Genomic DNA, 22564 nt, shown 5'->3' with positions numbered 1-22564 from the left:
AGTCTTTTCCTACTGTTTTTCTCTATTTCTTTGCATTGATCACTTAGGAAGGCTTTCTTGTGTCTCCTTGCTATTCTCTGGAACTCTGCATTCAGTTGGGTATATCTGTTCCTTTTTCCTTTTCCTTTAGCTTTTCTTTTCTCAGCTCTTTGTAAGGCCTCCTCAGACAACCATTTTGCCTTGTTGCATTTCTTTTTTCGGGGGATGCTTTTGATCACTGCCTCCTGTACAATGGTATGAACTTCCATCCATAGTTCTTTAGGCACTCTATCAGATCTAATCCCTTGAATCTATTTGTCACTTCCACTGGATAAGCAGATGATATTTGATTTAGGTCATACCTGAATTGCCTGAAACTCCAATACTTTGGCCACCTCATGCGAAGAGTTGACTCACTGGAAAAGACTCTGATGCTGGGAGGGATTGGGAGTAGGAGGAGAAGGGGACGACAGAGGATGAGATGGTTGGATGGCATCACTGACTCGATGGACATGAGTTTGAGTGAACTCCGGGAGTTGGTGATGGATAGGGAGGCCTGCTGTGCTGGGATTCATGGGGTCACAAAGAGTTGGACATGACTGAGCGACTGAACTGCATTGAACTGAATTGCCTAGTGGTTTACTCTACTTTCTTCAACTTAAATCTGAATTTTGCAATAAATAGATGATTATTTGAGCCACAGTCAGCTCAGCTCTAGGCCTTAATGTTAAGTGGTTTGCTTTGGAAACGAACCAAGATCATTCTTTTGTTTTTGAGATTGCACCCAAGTACTACATTTCAGACTCTTGTTGACTATGAGGCTATTCTATTTCTTCTAAGGGCTTGCCCACAGTATTAGATATAATTGCCATCTGAATTAAATTTCCCCATTCCCATCCATTTTATTTCACTGATTTCTAAAATGTCCATGTTCACTCTTGCTATCTCCTATTCGACCACTTGCATTTAACCACTTTCTTAATAATAATTTCCAAATGTCTTTAATCCAAAGAAAAGACTTAAAGCTTATTTCCCTATCTTATACACACCTGAAAAACAGGATATGCATGTTTTAGGGATAAACTGTTTAACCATCTGTTGGTCTATTTATGTATAAGTTTGCTTTTTGAAGCACATACCTTATTTTAAATGATGCACAAACTGAAGACATTAATAAAATTAAAAAGTCCGTGAAAGGATCATGGAAAATATTGGAAATTTCATGTACGTTTTCTGTGTAAATTCAATATGAAATGGACATCAGTGGAGCAGGAGAGGAGCCCTGTACAGTTAGTGTGTAGGAGGGTGTTCTTTAAGGAAATCTCTCATTTAAATGATCATAAATGCATCCCATTTACAAAGTAAATTTAAATCTTATTTTTCTTCATCTATTTTCTCTTATTCAGGATAGACATATGTATGAGCTGTGCAAAATGATATGAGAGAAAAGAGTCTTTTTGGCCAATAAAGTATAGAAAAAATAAGAATTATTGAAGTAGTTATAGAACAAATCACTTCAAATGTCAGAAAACCCAAGAAATGATTTTCACATCAAAATTGCTGTCAAGAAGGCATAGTTTTGAGGCTAAGATTAAGTATAAATCTGGAAAACTGGAGAATTAAAAAAAAATGATCCGAGTGAGTAAACCTTGTGAATGGATATGTGGATGAATGAATGAATAAAATGGAAAGGTAACTTGAGGGGCTATCAGGTCTCCAAGGGCTTTGTTGTTGCTGTTCGTTTTGCCTTTTTTTTTTTTTTTTCAGTAAATGGAAACTGAAGGAACTTTGTAGACTTATGTTAAGAGACCAAGGAAGAGAGAACAAATGAAAGATGTTTGGGGAAAGAGAATAACCAATACAGTGTTTTGAGGTAATTACAGAAAAAAAAGAGGAGGAAAGAACACACTGTTTTCACTTATAATTCATCATTAAGCAGTTGGCATATACCACAGGCTTCATTTTCAAAACAGACTCAGAATTTGGCCATTTTTAACCACCTCCTCTATTTACTACTCTGGTCCAAGCCACCATCACTTTTATTATGAAAATAACAATAGCTTCCCAAACTGGTCCTGCTTCTGTCCTTACTAACCCCCTCCTCTTACTCAACCCAAGCCCAACGCAATCTCTACACAGCAACCAGCATAATCCTTTCAAAACAAAATTATTTTTGTATTACTTCTCTGTTGAAAGCTCTCAACTAGTTACCATCTCCCTGAGTAAAATCTAAATTTATTATAATGGTTTACAAAGTTCTATACAGTCTTCTCCATCCTCTATTATTTCTCCAATCCCATAACTTACTCTTTTCTCCCTTCTTGCTCACTTTCTTCTTCTTGAAGACCCCGGGCATCCTCTCACCGAAGGGCCTTTGCTATGGCCATTTCCTCGGTTTTCAGGGCTTTTCTCCCAAATATCCTGAGAGAGGATCTCTCTTAAATCTTTTCTCAAATGTTACTGTTTCAATATAGCCTGCCATGACTACTCAGTTTAAAAATGCAACTGTGACCTTGCTCTCTTCCTGCTCTTCCTACCATTTCCTGCTTTTCTCTTATCCAACATAATTTATATTTTTGCTTATTTGTTTTATTTACTGTCTGTTTTTCCCAGCAGAATCTTCAAAAGCATGTGAACTCTGTGAAGTCATGGATCTCAGACTGTTTTCTTCACTGCCATCCTCCCAGCGCTGTGACATTGCTGAGCTTATTCCAGGTAATTATGTTTGTTCAGTGAATGCCTGCATACATGGATGAATGAATGAAAGGAGAATCATGTTAAGGGAAAATGTTCAGCTGGGGAGGAGGGAAAAGTAGCAAGTTCATAAGAAATGACATTAGGTCTCTCAGAGTTGGAGTGATAATAGGAGTAGAGTGGTTGAAATTGGAGGTTTGTGAAAGTATGGGTGGAAAAGTGAAAGAGCAACTTTGGGCAGGAAGCTTATGGAGTAAGCAAGAATGTAGGGAGAATGATTGTCAGGTGAAACAGAAGATTGTGTAAAAGATCCTCATTTAAAAAAATACTTTTGTCTCTGTTTCCCATAATCCCATTCTTCACACCAAGCTGTTCCATTCTTGCGTTTGGGTTAGACTGAGATGATAACGGTGACTGATGTTACCTGTCATTGTCAGCCGGTGATCATGAGAGGGGGTATTCTGGAGATTTCCAATGCTTTTTTTAGCCTTATCAATAAGACACTGGAAAACATGGCCCCTTTTGCTGGGGATGGTTGTTTGGATGTTATATCTGACAATGTTACAATATGCTGTAAGGTGAGAGAAGTGCAGCAACTTTCCAAAAAATGGCAGCATGGAAGATTAAATGAATGTAGGTCCTAGACAGTGTCTCTGAGCCACTGAATTAGCCTCTTGAGCCTCAGAACTTTCTTTAGGTGAGGTTAGTTTCCTTATGATGTAAGTGTGAATTATATTTTAGATACTCTGATGCCAGCACCCTCCTACCGCTTACCTTGTTTCATTACTTTTTCTACCAAGGCTCAGTTCAAAATTTCTGAGGTTGTTTATGACATTTGTTTATTTTAAGGTCTTTATTAAGGAGTCTGTTTATATGTATTTATGAAAATCCCAAAGAAGCAAGTTACTACCAAATACTTTAGTCTTACCTAATCATTTGTTCAGTTCAGTCGCTCAGTCGTGTCCAACTCTTTGCGACTCCATGAATCGCAGCACGCCAGGCTTCCCTGTCCATCACCAACTCCCAGAGTTCACTCAAACTCATGTTCATTGAGTCAGTGATGCCACCCAGCCATCTCATCCTCTGTCGTCCCCTTCTCCTCCTGCCCCCAATCCCTCCCAGCATCAGGGTCTTTTCCAATGAGTCAACTCTTCCCATGAGGTGGCCAAAATATTGGAATTTTAGCATTAGCATCAGTCCTTCCAATGAACACCCAGGACTGATCTCCTTTAGGAGGGACTGGTTGGACCTCCTTGCAGTCCAAGGGACTCTCAAGAGTCTTCTCCAACACCACAGTTTAAAAGCATCAATTCTTTGGTGCTCAGCTTTCTTCACAGTCCCACTCTCACATCTGTACATGACCACTGGAAAAACCATAGCCTTGACTAGACAGACCTTTGTTGGCAAAGTAATGTCTCTGCTTTGTAATAGTCTTTTAAATATTGTTCCTTTTTATCCATATTATTGTATATAAAAAGTATGAAAGTCTTCATAGAGTTATATTTGTATAGAAAGCAAAAGCGGGAGATAGACTGAGTAAAAAGATGTATTGTGATCTCAATAATCCAGATTTGGAAAATGCCTAAACAGTTGGCCCTTGTAACCATGGTACAAACACCACTGTTCATTTATCAGAAGCTATGCTAATTACAGTTATGACCAGTACAATATCGTGATTTATAACATTTCAGATCACTAGCATCTGTGTTTCATATATATTTGGTCTTCCTCCACTATTCCTGGCTCACAGCTCTAAAACCTCTTGGAATTTCCTAAGTACTGAGAGGGATAAATGTGTCTTCTGTGATGTTAATGAGGTGACTTTTGAAACTCAGCTAAGGGTGGGGCTTGGTTGCCAGTGGATCCAACCATGTGATTAGAGGGTTAGAACTTCCAATCCAACCCTTTTGACCTCCAGGGAGGGGAAAAGGGCCAGAGACTGATTTCGATTGCCAATGGTTAGTGATTTAATCCATCAGGCCTATGTGATGAAGCCTCCATAAAAATCCAAAGGATGGGTGTGGAAACTTTGGTGTCTCATAGAGATGATGGGAGAATGCAGAGCCTGGAGAGGGAATGGAATCTCTGTGTCTCTGACCACATACCTTGCTCTTTGCGTCTCTTCTGTCTGGCTGTTCTGAGTTCTGTCCTTGTACAGTAAATGAGTGATCTAGTAAGTACAGTGTTTCTCTGAGTCCTGTGAGCCACTCTAGCAAATTTATCCAGCCGAGGAGGAGGTCATGTGGACCTCTGATTTACAGCCAGTCAGAGAGAAATACAGATAACAGCTTGGACTTGGGACTGGGCCTTACATCCAAAGAAGGGGTTGTGGTCACCTCCAGTCTGTCACTGGCTGGTGATAGTTGTGAGGGGGAGGGCAGACTTGTGGGACTGAACCCTTAGCCTGTGGGATCTGATGTTATTTTCAGGTAGGTAGGGTTAGAATTGAGTTGAATTGTCAGACATCCAGTTGGTGTTCAAAGAATTGCTTGCTTGTGTGGGGGACCACCCCATAATTGGAACTGAGTCCAGAAACCCAAAATAACCAGTCACTAACTATGTATTCTGCAAGGAGATCCACCCAGTCCATTCTGAAGGAGATCAACCCTGGGATTTCTTTGGAGGGAATGATGCTGAAGCTGAAACTCCAGTAGTTTGGCTACCTCATGCGAAGAGTTGACTCATTGGAAAAGACTCTGATGCTGGGAGGGATTGGGGGCAGGAGGAGAAGGGGACAACAGAGGATGAGATGGCTGGATAGCATCACGGACTCAATGGATGTGAGTCTGAGTGAACTCGGGGAGTTGGTGATGGACAGGGAGGCCTGGCGTGCTGCGATTCATGGGGTCACAAAGAGTCGGACACGACTGAGCGACTGAACTGAACTATGTATTCATTGTTGAGTTCTCAAACTGCTTTAACTAGTGGAACTACACAAGTCCAAGAACTTATAAATACTTAGATAAAGTTTTTGGTCACATATGTTTGCAGAATTGGCATTGGCTGGCAGGTATTTTTCAAATATTTTCCCCAGTGACCTTTCTAGTCACTGGACTAGGAAAGTATCAGCAAACCCAAAATAAAGAAAACGAAGCTTCGTGTTTCTGTGTGCTTATCCCTTACTTGGGCAGTTACACATTTATGTAAAAGAGGCTTGGTTTTACTCAGTGATGTTGGACATGACTGAGCAAAGTGTGAAAGTTGCTCAGTCATGTCCAACTCTTCACGACCCCATGGAATAGTCCATGAATTCTCCAGGCCAGAATACTGGAGCCGGTAGCCGTTCCCTTCTCTAGGAGATCTTCCCAACCCGGGGATCAAACCCAGGTTTCCTGCATTACAGGTGGATTCTTTACCAGCTGAGCCACCAGAGAAGCCCCTTTCCAGGTACTGTCTTATTTGAGCCCAATTATAGTAAGTTGAGGAGCCAGTTTTATTTCTCAGTTCTTTCACTTTGCCTCCCTGGCTTTGGACAGGATGTTTCTGCCTTCAGTTTTCAATTTTAACTTTGGTCTAGTCATGTTCCCCACTTCTCCTGTCTACAACCTTTATAATAGCTCTGGGCACGTTCAGCCCTCTTCCTATGTGGTCTCCTCAACCACCAGGCTAGACCTCAGCTTTTAGACTCCAGGCAAAGTTTGGATTGATTCTACAGATATGTGCTAGGAGATCTCTGTAGTGATCACCCGGAAACAGTTTCTACTTCTATTTTATTTTGTAAGAATTTCTTTATTTATTTTAAAATTTTTATTGTAGTGTAGTTGCTTTATAATGTCATATTACATTCTGCTGTACAGCATAGTGAATCAGCTATACATGTACATATATCCCCTCTTTTTTAGACTTTCTCACAGTTTCTAATTTTAAAATGAATGAGGCAGAGTGTAAAACTGCATTTTATTTTTCAAATTTATTGCCATGTTACCTTTAGGATCATTCTAATTTTGGATCCTGACAGTGATAAAGTAAGGAGAGAAACTATGATATACATTTGAATAGCATTTAAAATATTGCAGAAAGCTTCTCCTCTACCATCTAATTCTCTCAATAAACTAAAGTCATTATTATCCTCCTCCTTCAGATAAGGAATCTATGGCTCAGAAAGCTTCTCCAGTCTGGCCATGGCCGCATAAGTGGTAAGTCATAGAAATGGGGCTAGAAACCAGATGTCTCACCTCCAAATCTCATGCTCCTTATTAACACCTCACTTTCTTCATTTTATGCTGGGAAAAATGCCCTTATCTAAATAATTTGATAACCCATTTGAGGGACTGAAAAGGTCACACGTGAGAGCAACAGTGTGTATTCAGTAGAGGGAGGTTTTGAGCACAATATAAACTTATTTTTCCAAAGGTCAGATTTGACTCCATAGTGGCCAGGAGGCATAAATCACCCTCCAGGGCCCCCGCCATCCCTCTGACAGGAGTTTGCAGACCCAGGACCTCGCAGGAGTCTCAAACCTGTGACAGAGGCTTCTCTGAGAAGAGCATCAGTGTTGCTGCATGGGACGCTGTGTGACCGCAGAGACAGACAGGGGGAGTGGGGGATACTGGAGAGAGCTGAAGCAAAAGCCCGAGCCATCCTTCCAAATCGCATTGATCAAAGGAGAATTTTAGACGTGAGTGGATGAGAGTTTTTATGAATCTTCCAAGGGGTAGGGGAAGGCCAGACCCGGCTCATTATCACCAAGTAGTACTGCGGAGTAATTGGCTACTTCAGTCTCATCCCTCTGCCCTGTGTGAGCCGCTACAGAAGTAAATACTTTGGAGTACTTTACTACGTGTTCCGGCAGGTCTTGTGGTCTCCATCTGCAGAAAAGCAGCGTTTGCCCAGACTTGAAATGTCAGCTATATCCATTCAGAGATTTCAGATTAAAAACAAAAATTGAGGATGATTAATAGACCCAGAAAAGAATGTCAGAATTGAATATGCGTTGTGAAAGTACTTGAGAAGCTGCCAGGGAGCATATGGCTCAATCCTCTATTAAATAAAAGGAAGTAGAAGTTGACAGGTGGGGAAGCAATGCAAATAAGCACTTAAAATGTAAAGAATCGGCCACCTTGACCCAGTAATTCTATTCAGGGGAATTCATTCTAAAGAAATAACTCAACAGAAGCTCGAAGGCTTCTTTCAAAGACTTCTCTCTTCAGTGATATAGAAAATGGCAAAAACAATATGAAAGAAGAACAAATAAACCACTGGAGGGAGAACAGTTTAATAAATTACAGCAATATTATGGAAATGTGTTAAATTTTGTATTGGGTAAGGCCTTTCATTGAACTTCCAGAGAGTTCCCAAAGGATGTATTTTAATCCCACTTATGATGAGAACTTGTTTTCAGATATGAATCATCTTAAGTCATTGCCTTTCCATTGTGTACTTTCCTTCGATGTTGCTATTTGTTTCACAATCGGTAGAAACTCAGGAACATACAGATTTTAAAACTAATTCTAACGTGCTTTACAGGCTTACGCAACATCCTCAAGAGGGAGGACTTTGCAAGGAGGAACAAAATGTTGACCAGAAGGAGGATCTCCTTAGGAGAACAGGGTCAGCCAGAAGAGACTCGCAGGAGCGTTAATTTAATATTGCTGGCTGCGATCTTCAGGGTGGGCTTCCCAGGTGGTGTTACTGGTAAAGAAACCATCTGCCAATGCAGGAGACATAAGAGACACGGGTTTAATCCCTGGGCCAGGAAGATCTCCTGCAGTAGGAAATGGCATCCCACTCCAGTCCTCTTGCCGGGAAAATTCCATGGACAGAGGAGCCTAGTGGGCTACAGTCCATGGGGTCACAAAGAGCTGGACATGAATTAGTGACTGTGCCCATCGTCGGGTTGAGAAATTTTTAGACTAAATTATTTATTCTTTCTAAAGACAGATGAGTAACTTTCGAGGAGGAATTTTTCCTAACATTTTTGTGCATGGAAATTGGAAAAGCTTTGGAGTCAGACCAAGCTGGGTCATAATGACAGTGAGAGCCAATATTTACTGAGCACTTGGAATAGGTCAGACACAGTCTATACCCAAATGTTTACTGATTTAATCGTTGCAACAGCCCTTTGAATTAGATACGTCTGTTATCCTTATTTTACAAATGAGGAAGAACTAGAACACAGGGAGATTAAGTAACTTGCCCAGGGTTGCTAGATTGGTTAACCTTGATGCATATTATCACTTAAATGCTGGTTATAGACACCAACTGGGTCATTTGTTGAGCTATTCTGTCTTTTCACTTTAAGTGGCTTAAGGTACTCAGGTAACTGTGCTGTGCTTCAAACCCTTTCACATTTTTCCTGATCTCCTGGCTTGAGCCACTGCCTTGCACTTTTTTGACCATTACTACCCTAGAAGAGAGGCTTCCCAGGTAGCATTAGTGGTAAAGAACCTGCCTGCCAATGCAGGAGATATGAGTCTCAGGTTCGATCCCTGGGTTGGAAAGATACCCTGGAGGAGGGTATGGCAACCCAGACCAGTATTCTGCTTGGAAAATCCCATGGACAGAGGACCCTGGTGAGATACAGTCCATAGGATGGCAAAGAGTTGGGCATGACTGAAGCAACTTAGCATACACACATGAACCCTAGAAGGTTGGAAGCCTGATCCCTTTTCAGCACTGATCTCAGTTGCAAATTACGCTTAGCAACTTGGTTTTCTCCATCTGGGGTCTATAGGAGCCTATACCTCAGGGTGTCTCTGTGGAAGCAGATTGCTCTAAAGCTGATGAAGGATCAAGGCCCCTCACATACAGCAATCCCTTGCAAGGCCCTGTTCCTACTTGTGTATTCACATTTTTCAAACTTTTTCTTAAATAGGGTTCTCCCTCCCCTCTACCCTCACCCCCTGCCCCCAGAATTGCATGAACTCTAAGTGTCACAAATACAGTGGAAGCAAAAAATAGATTCAAGGGATTAGATCTGATAGAGTACATCATGTAAAATGCCAGGCTGGATGAAGCACAAGCTGGAATCAAGATTGCTGGGAGAAATATCAATAACCTCAGATACACAGATGACACCACCCTTATGGCCTAAAGTAAAGAGAACTAAAGTGTTTCTTGATGAAAGTGAAAGAGGAGAGTGACAAAGTTGGCTTAAAACTCAACATTCAGAAAAGTAAGATCATGGCATCTGGTCCCATCACTTCATGGCAAATAGGTGGGGAAAAAATGGAAACAGTGAGAGACTTTATTTTGGGAGGAGGCTCCAAAATCACTACAGATCGTGACTTCAGCCATGAAATTAAAAGACGCTTTCTCCTTGGAAGAAAAGTTATGACCATTCTAGACAGCATATTAAAAAGCAGAGACATTGCTGACAAAGGTCTGTCTAGTCAAAACTATGGTTTTTCCAGTAGTCATATATGGATCTGAGAGTTGTACTATAAAGAAAGCTGAGTGCCATAGAATTGATGCTTTTGAATTATGGTGTTGGAAAAGACTCTTGAGAGTCCCTTGGACTGCAAGGAGATCCAGCCAGTCAATCCCAAAGGAAATCAGTCCTGTATATTCATTGGAAGGACTGATGCTGAAGCAAAAATTCCAATACTTTGGCGACCTGATGCGAAGAACTGACTCGTTTGAAAAGACCCTGATGCTGGGAAAGATTGAAAGCAGGAGGAGAAGGAGACAACAGAGGATGAGCTGGTTGGATGGCATCATCAACTTGATAGACATGAGTTTCAACAAGCTCCAGGAGTTGGTGATGGACAAGGAGGTCTGGCGTGCTGCAGTCCATGGGAGCACAAAGAGTTGGACATGACTGAGCAACTGAACTGATATGTATTCCTGTAGCTGATTTACTTCGCTATACAGTACAAATGAATACATTTTAACTAAAAAACCAACAAACTCCTCCCTCTCACCCCTAAAAGACTTGCTGATGCTTTCTGAGTTATAATCTCTGTATTTGTAAAATGGAAATGTTGGGGATCAGGTGAGAAATTCTTGTAAAATTCTTGATCTTAGTAGATGCATATTAATGTTACTCTATCTGTCATTCTAGTAACTTCTGTGTCCAGGCAGGTTTTCCCCAGAGAATTCTGATACAGAATACTTTGTCTAGTTTTCTCCACATGTTCTCCCAATACTTATGAAACCATTGACCCTTCTGCTGGGTATGGCGTGTATCATTTCCACTAAATCTTATGGTTTAATAAATCTTTGATTTTTAACACCATCCAGACCTGGTCCATGTGCTCCTGCACGCTCTCAGTTAGGCAGCTATGATTTAGGCTGGATTTGAAAATGATCTGGAGATGGATGATGGTCTCTTTATTGTATCTCAGCCTATCACCCCTGTTAATCTTTTTTAGAACCTATTCTCCCCCTTCACACCCTCACTTCAAGTTATAGATATTAGTTTGCTGATTAGCCTATGATCAGTGTTTCTCATTGGTCTGTAAACTTCATGGAACCAAAGGCACATCTGTTCTTTTCACAGACACCTAGCATAAAGCCAGGCGTATAGGAGCAACTCAACAAATGCTTTTTGCATGCAGGTAGCCATGAAGATGTTAAAGGCAAGAACATTTGTCAGAGGTGAGGCCTTGCGATTTATCCAAACATGGCTCCATCTGCACGGGCTCTCCCCTTCTGTTGTACACAGACGTTCACTGGTTCTTCGTATCTCAGCAGAGTTCTTCTCTTTGTCACCCCCCTTTCTTCCTCCACCTTGGTTGTTCCCGTTTCACATCCGCACATAAAATATCCTCTTTTCTCTTCCTCTGGCTTCTATGGAGGAACACATACAGTGTTTCCAAATATTGCAAAAAAACAAAAAAAAAAAAAACAAAAAACCTCTTAGGTCCCATTTCACTCAGGTTTAAAGATTAGTTGGTTTTTGACAAGACCAAGATGAAGTAGTGGTGGTCAAGGGAGGCTGGGGAGTTCCCAGCCCCTGTAGGATTGTAGGCATGAGGATGGGAGAGGCTCGCTTACCATACAGTTACGGCGGCAGAGTGCGGACAGTGCCCGTAGAGAGGGAGGTGGTCTCTCTGCAAGTCCTCAGCCGGCTTAGGGCGCTATTACCTGAGCTTCAAGAGAACCATCTCTGCTCCGTGTCACCGCGCAAGATGCTAATCACAGGGCTATGGCCAGGGACTGGATGTCCCCTTCCATTCTTCCTCCCATTGTTTAATAGCATCATTTTAATAAAGTGAATTATGTTTCTTCTGGGTTTAGGATAATGTCTTATGTTTTATTATAATCACATGTAATGACAACAGAAGTATTTACTAATTTTGCCCTTTCTAAGCAGGTTCCTCATTGTTCATTGTCTAATATCACAAAAACTCTAGTTGAGATTGTTCTAATTTCATAATGGTAGATAAAGAAATGTTACATGAAAACAACACGATAAGGCCTTATCTGTAGAGTTTAGTCTCTTGTGTTTCTTAAGGACTTATGTACCAGATACTGAACTAGGAGTTGCATGGTGGTCTAGAAATTCAGATAGAATGTAATAAAATAATTTATGCTATTATACAGCATCATTATACTACATTTATAACATATATACACATACTGCACATATATACATATAAATACACATATCTCTATATAATCATATATAAATACACACAGATAGATATATATACAATATTTCTCCAAGTTTTTCTAAATGCACTGGGCTTGTTTGCTTGAGATAGGCTATGAATGTGTGTATGTACATATGAGCATCTGTGCTCAGTCATGTCTGATTCTTTGTGACTCCAAGGACTGGCAATTGAATGTACTGGCTTTGGAGTGAATCAGCATGGGCTGGGTTCCTAGCAATACCACTTACTTGCTATATGATTTCGCGTGACTAATATAGCTTTTCTTAAATTTCATCTTTGAATAATGAGTGCAGTGTTTCTTAACTCACAACATTGATGTTTTACATTGGATTTTAGCATTTATTTTCACAAAGACACTATAAAGTTGGTACCGTTGTCATCTGCATTTTACAGATAAAGAAACTGAGTCACAAAGTAGTTAAATGACTTGCTCAGAGGTCAGAGGGGGCAAAGTCAGACACATATCTGGGCTGTTGAACTGTAATGCTTGTACTCTAGGGCATTAAATTAAAGAAAATAACTGAAATTGCCAAAGGGATGACTACAAGAGAAAATAAACTCAATTAAAAGAATCAAGAAGAAGCCAAAGAATAAGAGGAAACATATGTGCCAGGCACTGTTAGGAATTTTTAAACATTGTCTCAAACATCCTTACAACCCTGGAGTGGGGTAGTGATGACCTTTTAAAAAAGAGAACTACAGTTCACAACTACAGCTGATGAAAGCTGATACTGGAATTCAATCTAGGTCCTTCTGATTATAAATGATATACTGAGATACATCTTGTGCATCTAGATACATAGCATGGTTCTGTAGCTGGCATTAGGAAAATACGTTTCACAGGCTCTGAGCTCAAGGAGCTTAGTGTCTAATGGGGATGACAGACACGGGTGCCACAAGCAAGGAAACAACATTCACGGTGAAGGTAACAACACCCATCGCGTGGGTGGCTAGGATGGGAAAGATCCTAGAACTCAAATGGAAGATGTCATGGCGGACCTTGAACTTCACCTGGACCGAGAGGCTGAAGCTTGGTACATCGTGCACAATCAGTTTGTCGAATGCCTAAGTGATCAGGAGAGTTAAGAGAAAAGACATGCTCTTTTCCAGTTACTTTCCTCCTCACACAGGACCTGTTAGCTTTCCCCTTCCTCTCTAGAGAGAGGGCAGGAGGGGGGTGGTCCTGCAGGGGCATGCTCGCTGCCTTGCCAGTTAATGCCAGGTCAGGGACCACGTCTGTATCAGTGCCCTCAACAGTGACTGGAGCCTGGCAGGGCTGCATGAAGAAATGTGCTGGATGAACGAATAGATGAATGACATACACACACACATACACACACACATACAAAGATGGGTTATTTCAGGGAAGACCTACAGAGATCAGAGAGGAGAGGGAAAAAAAATCACAACCGGGATCCATACCATCATGTTATCCTGTCTTTGAGGTCTCTCCCTTCCCCTGTCATGTAATTATTTCCTCTTCTGTGCCCCTACAGTCCTCCTGCAAAGTCTTAAACCTCCTCCAACCCTCTGCGGACATTGTTGGCTTACATCCCTGGCTCTACTGAGAGGAGAGGCATTATCTAGAGGGAGGAAGGTATCGTATTCACCTTTATCTCTCTAGTGCCTAAAATACCATCTAGCTCAGCAGACAACATGATAAATAATACACCCTCAGCAAATAATACCTATTTATTATTGCTGTTTGAGTAATAAACAGCACTGAGTGGAGAGCATTACATTCCTGTGATTGACTTTTGCCCAAGGCTCCTCCTGCTAACTTGTTTTTGTTGCCTGATATACAACTTACATTTTTCCACCTCTTGTATTACTGACTCCCTTTAATTCACTACATTTTAATTTTGATTCCATGCTCCATAAAAGTGTGTATTGCCCCCTTATGTCTCCTTCAGTGGAACTGCCCACAAGCATCCCCTTTTAGGCATTTCTGCCCCCTTCTGCAGGACTCTGCTGCCCTCTAGGGGGCCTTGCTCACCACATACGTCTCCCAACCCTGTTTGCTCTGCGATTGACCATCCAGTCCTTGGTTGAGATTGCTGCCCTCATGGCAGGGCTGCCAGACTCCGAGGCTCCTTTACGTGCTTCTGCAGTCCCCAGTTTATAAACCTGTGGCTGTACAGTGTAATGGGCTTAGGAATATGAGCTTGGGGCATAAGCAAGCAAGGAAGCTGTCAAAAATTGAATCCCATCCCAAGAGGAGCTTTTGAGGTGGCAGCCACTGGGTCCCCGTGCTCTTGGTACCAACAGGATCCTCAGTGATGAGCATCCCACCTGTATCTTGAAGAAGTGAAGTGAAGTCACTTAGTCGTGTCCCAGTCTTTGTGACACCATGAACTGTAGCCCGCCAGGCTCCTCTGTCCATGGGATTCTCCAGGCAAGAATACTGGAGTGGGTTGCCATTTCCTTCTCCAGGGGATCTTCCCAACTCATGGATCGAACCCGGGTCTCCTGCATTGCAGGCAAACTCCTTACTGTCTGAGCCACGAGGAAAGTATCTTGGTAGTCTGCATATTATGTCAAAGTTTATTATCTGGAATCCAGTATCCAGCTAATGAGAGTGTTCTACCTGGTGAATGAATGATGGTTTCCATCTTTGCTTGTGCCTCTGTGATATAAAGAATTTCCTCAAAGAATTGGGGCCTCAGTAGTTTTTCTGGTTAAACCAAACCAACATCTGGTTGCCACATCCAATGGTAATGACTTGTAACTCCATCTAATTTGACTTCTCTGTAACACGAGAACGATTGATCACTCTCGGATCCTTCTTCCTACTTCTGTGTTATCAGTTGTGTCTAGGTCCCAGATGTACTTAATACTAATATTCAGGAATTTTTTGTCTACTTATCAGACTTTCCTTTATCTAGTCTGGGCTCTTTATCTAGAGGACCCTGCCCTTTGCTTTTCCAAACTGTACTTCAGACACCAAACTCTCTAGTTTTGCAGGCCAGTTTTCCAGCACCTTCTTGGATGTGTTCACTTAGATGTCTCTTAGGATTCTCAAATTTAACAGTTCCAAAATGAAGCTCATTTTCCTTCCACCTTTCTCTCCTTTATCTTACCATCCTTGTTCCCAAATTTATGCTCATTTAGTCTGATTATCATCCAATGCAAATGATTCCCCAAACCTTTTATTTCAGTATCCATCCTGGACTTTTCTGAGCTCATCAGACATAGTATTAATATTGACAAAACTTCACGCTTCATTTTATCCTTCAAGATTCTCCTCTCCAAGTCTGAATTATATAGGTCCCAATCCCCTGATTTTGATACAGGTAAAAAGCCTAGGACTCATCTTTTTCTCTTTCCTTCACATACGCATAACAGTGATTAAGTCCTATTGTTGTACTTTCTATTTGAAACCATCATAATCTCTAAGCCTAGCCCATCACAATGCACATCTAGCTGATTTCTCACTTCTCTTCTTTCCACTCTACATTCTGTTCTATCTATAGAAACCAGAAGGATCACTTTAACATATCAATCTCATCATGTAACTTCTCAAACCTGCCAAAGCATCCCATTACACGCAGGACAAAGTACAAAATCTGTATCTCATGCCGTCTGATCTCCACGTGCCGGTCCACCTGTTCCTCTGACCATCATTGCCCCTTCTTAGGCTACTCCACCCACAGTGGATCGTGCTTGTCCCCCAAAATGATAATTTCTCTCCTGCCTCAAAATCTTCTCACTTGCTGTTCCCTCCACCTCCCCAATCTTTATGTATCCTGTTTTCCTACTTCATTTTGCTCTCTATTCAACTTAGAGAGGGTATTCATGATACCAAATTAAAAATGTCTAAAATCACTCTCTATCCAGCACGCTCTAGTTCTTCACTTTTCTTCATTATTTTTAATAGCAGTTATACGATGGTGATTGCAGCCATGAAATTAAAAGAGGCTTACTCCTTGAAAGGAAAGTTATGACCAACCTAGATAGCATATTCAAAAGCAGAGATATTATTTTGCCAACAAAGGTCTGTCTAGTTAAGGCTATGGTTTTTCCAGTGGTCATGTATGGATGTGAGAGTTGGATGTGAAGAGAGCTGAGCACCAAAGAATTGATGCTTTTGAACTGTGGTGTTGGACAAGACTCTTGAGAGTCCCTTGGACTGCAAGGAGATCCAGCCAGTCCATCCTAAAGGAGATCAGTCCTGGGTGTTCATTGGAAGGACTGATGCTGAGGCTGAAACCTCCAATACTTTGGCTACCTCATGGGAAGAGTTGACTCATTGGAAAAGACCCTGATGCTGGGAGGGATTGGGGACAGGAGGAAAAGGGGATGATAGAGGATGAGATGGCTGGATGGCATCACCGACTTGATGGACATGAGTTTGGGTGAACTCCAGGAGCTGGTGATGGACAAGGGGAGCTGGTGATGGACAAGGAGGCCTGCTGTGCTGCGATTCATGGGGTTGCAAAGAGTTGGACACGACTGAGCGACTGAACTGAACTGAACTGATATCTATATAGAATTGTTTTATTTGTTTACTTTTTATTGTTGTTCTCTCTGACTGCAATTGAAGTTCTGTGAGAGTGGAGATTTTGTTTTACCAATTTATCCTCAAAGAGAGGACAATTCCTGGTACACAGCACCTTCTCAGTGAATCATTGCTGGGTGTAGTGGTGAGCAAGTCAGGGTATTGAAATGTATGCCAAGTTCTCTGTCACATAACTTTTGGTTTATCTTCAATGGGGCCTATATATATATATCTGATGTATTATGTATTAGTATAATACTTTTATTGCAGTAGTTGAATGCTACAGTTTTTATACAAACATCTTTCTAAAAGGAAGAAAATTTTACTTAGACAAACTGTAACCAAACTGCATTTTATTCCTTTTATAAAAATGTTTGTTAAAAACTATAGCATTCAAAACTAAGAATTTTTTCTATGTAATGAAGAATTCATAATAATTGAAGGTATGGAAGAAATTTAAAATTTTTACTACAGAGATAAGATATCACACACATTATAATAGCTTAAATGATCTCTACCGTATATATATATATATCTCCATCTAAATGAATGGTGAAGTCATTAATAATGGGGTATATGTGTTTAGAACTTTTGCAGACTAGATGGTGAATATTGGCTTTATAAATGGCATAAGCTGGATCAGTAAATATGAGTGAGGGTGAACTAATTCCTTGGTCAGTAAATAATGTATAGAAGCAGCAATGTAAGAAAAGTGTTTGGGGTCCATAGGTGAGGCAACTTGATTTATGCAGAAGACTAAAGCTCAGGAGGAGCATGAAGGAAGGTTGGAAAGGTAAGAAGATAACCTGAAGATGTTCTGAAGAGCCTTGAATTGTCCCTGGTGTATTTTTCAATGTATAGGAACTGAGGAAACATTGACAGTTTTTGAGAAGGTCCAATGTATTGGATTTATCACCATTGCAGTAATTCAGATGTACAGAGATAAAGTAATGGATTTGTGTAGCAGTTATGGAAATACAAATGAAGATAAAAAATGTTTGAAAAAACATTTTAAATAACATGTAATATCTCACCATCATCTAACCTCTAATTAAATATGTTTCACTTGAGGACAAAGACAAGTTAAGATTGAAAGGTTAAGATTTTGATGGTGGGAAGTAGCACTTGTTACATTTAACAGAAACACAGAAAAAAGAAATCATTAAAGAACTTATTTGATAGAGTGAATTTCAGTATGTGTTGAGATGAAGTGAGTTGAAGTGAGATGAAGTGAGTTTCGGTATGTGTTGGGTATGAAGATGGAACTTCCCAGCTGCCATCTGGCTACTCACTACTTGACCTCAAGAACGAACCCTTGAGATCTGAAGGTAGGACGATAGCTGAATTCTCTGAAGAAAACACAGGGAGAAAGGAGCCTGGGGCCATGGATTAACCTTAGTGACACAGAGAGCTGGGATACAGGAAGTGGCCCCAAACAGCCCTGACCTCTGAACCTTTGTGTCTGCTGTTATCTCTTGTTGGAACTTCTTTCCCCACCTAAGCAACTCAGACACTCCTACTTATCTTTCTTTTCAGTGCTATCTGCTTCCTGAGTCTCTTTAGCGTGTTACTGAGGGTTGAAAGTCTATAACTGATTCTCCCTTTGCAGACCCACAGGAATCTTTGTCCGGCTTTGAGTAAAGGAGGATGTAATAAGGCATTATATATAATATATATATATAAGTATAAAATAATATATATAATATATATATTATATAATATATATAATATATATAAAATAATATATATAATGGGAGGAATGCCAGACAAATTGTGGAGGGAAGGGGGGACCAAACGACTCAGGAAAGGTAGAGAACTTATTTTCACCAAGAAGTTAGAGAAAAGGCCATTCCATCTTTACCAAGGGAATAGATTTAAGGGAGGAGAAGGAATTGTTCACTCACAGGTGTATGCCTGAGACATACTCTTTTTCTGGTGTGTTCTACAAGAGCTATGACTTGCATGCCCAGATATATATGATGTAGTTAAACCACACAGGGCTAATGCAAATAAAAGGAACATTTCTGGACACAGAATTTTGACAAAAATGCTATTTACCCCACCACCCAATAATTTATATCAGTTAATCAAAAACATTTTAATCAAATTCAAGTAGTAACAAATGAGACTACTAACATCACATGCAAATTAAAATCCACTGTAATCTCAGCATTCAAAAATATCAATTCATTATACAAAGGGAGTGTTTCAGATGCGATTCATCAAAATCATCCAGACATAGTCTTTTATAGCTCCACAGATATACTTCAATTATTGCAGAGCCAAGCCATTTAATTAATCATTTCAAAGCATTTCTCTTCCCCTGAATTAAACACCTGAAGCATGTTGTTCATAACAGTATAACCCACCAGATCTAAATCTTCTTAGCATTTGCTTTCTACCTGCCCAGTGAAAGACAGAAGTGCATTTAAATAGTATATTAGACAATGGTAGAGCAAGACTTAAAAACTTGACTTATTCTTTTGGAAAATGAACTACCATTGAGTGTTTATTCACTATTAGGGAAGGAACTAGGTCTTCACCAGAGACTACGGAAGTGAATTTTTGCTGCCTATTCCTCACATTTTTACTGGTGAATCTGTTTAAAAAGGCATTGTGTTAGTTACTGGTGATAGAGACACAGAAGTCAGTGCCTACAAGAAACTTAGTCTAGCAGGGAGAAGGACACACAAACGACACCATAATACAACGAGAACAGTTCCTATGAGGCGACCCAGAAAGTCCAGGGGAAATACAGGTTTTAAGGAGGTATTACATTTGGGTGAGAATCTGGAGGGTGAGAAGGTGTTTTCTAGGTAAAAGGAAGAGAGGTGAATGCAGAACTTAGTAGAGGCAGAAAGAATAGAATGTACACAGCAGGAGTATGCCAAACAAAGGAATGGCTAAAGTGTGGAGTATTGGGGAATTATGTGCAGTCTGGCCTTGCTAGGATATGCGGTATGTGTTGGGAGGAGCAATGTTGGGGTGGGGGAAACTTTGGGGGAATTGGTGGAACAGATGGGGGACTGGGCCTCAGGTTGAGAAGGTCAAGTCTTCAAGGGCCAGGTCTTCAAGGGTTTTGTGAGGCATGGGCAAGAGTTTTTGATGTTTATATTTTAAGACATGTATACCTGCCAATTTAAAGGCTGAGTGATGTGATCAAGTTTGTACTTTAGGACAACACACTGTTGAGACAGTGTGTCGCATGCGTGCTCAGTCACTAATTGTCTGACTCTTTGCAACCTCAAGGACTGTAGCCTGCCAGGCTCCTCTGTTTGTGGGATTCTCCAGGCAAGAATACCAGAGCGGGTTGCCATTTCTTCCTCCAGAGAGTCTTCCCAACCCAGGCATCGAACCTGTGTCTCCTGCTTTGGCAGGCTGATTCTTTACCACTGAGCCACCCAGGAAGATTGTTGGGACGGGTGTACATCGATCATAGAGATTTAGGACATTTTGTCAGTGGTTCAGACAGTAGTTGATGGAGTCCAGATCTACAGTAGTATCATTAAGAATGCAAAGGATGAAGTAAAACAAGTAGTAAAAAATGGTTGAGGGATGAGTCAAGAATGACACTGGGTTGGGCAACTAGGTTGAAGGTATAGGTTTTATCTAGAGTGGAGGTATAAGAGGAAGAAGAACCTTCAATAATAACTCCTTTTCTTTTTTTTTTTTCTTTTCTTTTTTGAGAAGTGTTCATTTTATTCAATGTCAAGTTTTTTTTTTTTTTAATATACAAAATAATCCCAAACTTCCCACTGGGGCAATAAGAATTAGGTATTAAACCTAGTAGGTCGAAGCTCCAGTACTGGCCACCTAATGTGAAGAGCTGATTCACTGAAAAAGTCCCTGATGCTGGGAGAGAGTGAGGGCAGGGGGAGAAGGGGGCGACAGAGGATGAGATAGTTGGATGGCATCACCGACTCAGTGGACATGAGTTTGAGTAAACTCCAGGAAATAGTGAAGGACAGGGAAGCTTGGTGTGCTAGAGTCCAAGGGGTCGCAAAGAGTTGGACATGACTTAATGACTGAACAACAAGTTGAAACTAGCACCTTGTCTCAAGTTGCAGAAATAATAGTGAAAAGAGCCATTTTTAAGGCAGTGATAATTGCACCTAGTTTCTGACAAGTTCTTTCATTTAGCACTTTCACAAGTAATGATGAAATCATTATTTAATTTCTTGGTCAAAATAATACTTTCCTCTGATTACCTGTCTTACATGTTATAATTATTCAGGATGTCGAATACATTTAATTCTAAAAATTTGACTGAAATATTTGCATCAAGTAGGGGCTAGAGAAATCTCTGGTGAATTTCAACTATTTCTAGCCATTTGTAAAAGAAACCTTCACCCTCTCAAATGTTTTTAAATGGACAATTTTAGGAATAGTCTTCATTTGAAGAATGGGAAAACAAAGAAATCATAAAAGTAAATCATTTTTATATTTATAAATATATTATTTATAATATATAATTTTATGTTTATAAATATATATTTTTATATTTACAAATGAATCGTAACTAAGAAAAATGAAACCATGTACTTAATCTGAATCTGCCTTTAGAAGATACATCGCTTTCCTTGTAGCAGTGTAGTTCAGGTCAGCTCTGTCTGCCTTATGCAGACATTTCTGCCAAGACTCTGAAATGTCCTTCTCTTGGGTGTTTGCTTTAATGACCAAACCGGATTGGCTCTGGGCCTTAACTGGATTAACTAGAGTGCTGTAGACCAGGGGTCCCCAGCCCCGGGGCCACAGGCTGGGACCTGTGGGTGGTCTGTTAGGAGCCAGGCCGCACAGCAGGAGGTGAGCCAGGGAACCTTGCTGGTGTTTGCGGCCACCCCACCTGTGTTTATGGCATCACCTCCTGAGCGCCACCTGCTGTCAGAGCGGCGGCAGCTTTGGATTCTCATAGCAGCTCAGACCCTCCTGTAAACCCGGCATGCGAGGGGGCTAGATTGAGTGCTCCTTGTGAGAACCATCCTGAAACCGTTTCCCTACCCCCATCTGTGGGAAAATTGCCTTCCTCAGAACTGGTCACTGGTGCCAGAAAGGCTGGGGACTGGCACTCTTGTCAGGCGCTTTAAGACTTCCAGAAAGAGGGTGGGTGGGAGAGAGGCTCAACAGGGAGAGAATATGCATATATATATTATACATATAATGCATATATGGGACTGATTTGCATTGCTGTACAGCAGAAACTAACACACTGTAAAGCAATTATCCTCCAGCTAAAAAAATAAAAAAAAAAATCAAATTGCTGTGATGGTGACACATTCTCAAATGTCTTTCTCGATCCTGACCTTTCATCTGTTCCTGCTAACTCTTGACTACCCTTTCAAATACAGTCTTCACATTTATAACTGCCGTTGGTGAAGGCCACGGACTGCGTGCATTAGAATTCAAGGTTCAGATCCTTTCCAGATACCTGTCCCTGGGTGGTGGGCTTTCCGGCTCTGTCTCTCAGTTCACTCATTGATAAAATGAGGCTGCTCACGTTGCCGCCTTCACGGGGCTGTCTCAAGGAGTCAATGAATGTTTGTGAGGAACTGATAATAGTGCCTGCCATGTGCTAAGTGTTCATAAAAGTAGGCTGTCGTCAGCAGCGTCATCACAGTGATTAGCCTTTTTTCACATCCTACACAGCACCTTCTCTTCTCCAGGTTCTGCCTGTGTAAGCCTAGGGCTGGAGTGCCTCCGGGCTTGATTTCACGTCGCGCAGCAGTGACTGCCAGGCCCCGCCCTCAGCGTCCTTTCTCACCCCCTCCCAGCCCATCCCCATCCCATCTCACTTGCCCTGGGCCCCAGATACGAAGTGCTGCATACAGAATCTGACTCA

The 22564-nt window shown here is 41.1% G+C and overlaps 1 protein-coding gene and 1 long non-coding RNA gene across 2 annotated transcripts in view; one reads left to right on the top strand and one right to left on the bottom strand.

Moving 5' to 3' along the window:
• The first annotated feature begins 1892 nt into the window (after window positions 1–1892).
• Window positions 1893–12028, top strand: LOC120874823. Its single transcript, XR_005723729.1, has 3 exons — window positions 1893–2694; window positions 6755–6809; window positions 11114–12028. It is a non-coding gene; the product is annotated as an uncharacterized LOC120874823 (long non-coding RNA).
• A 1063-nt stretch (window positions 12029–13091) lies between these two features.
• Window positions 13092–22564, bottom strand: part of GRM5 (glutamate metabotropic receptor 5) — a 138250-nt gene continuing 128777 nt past the window's right edge. Inside the window, exon 8 of the mRNA XM_040256544.1 lies at window positions 13092–13295. Coding sequence (XP_040112478.1) covers window positions 13092–13295 — 204 coding nt within the window. The remainder of the gene's footprint in view (window positions 13296–22564) is intronic.

This window comes from Oryx dammah, unplaced genomic scaffold, assembly GCF_014754425.2.
Source record: "Oryx dammah isolate SB20612 unplaced genomic scaffold, SCBI_Odam_1.1 HiC_scaffold_15, whole genome shotgun sequence".
Taxonomy (NCBI): Eukaryota; Metazoa; Chordata; class Mammalia; order Artiodactyla; family Bovidae; genus Oryx; species Oryx dammah.
This window is presented reverse-complemented; position numbering and strand designations above follow the sequence as displayed.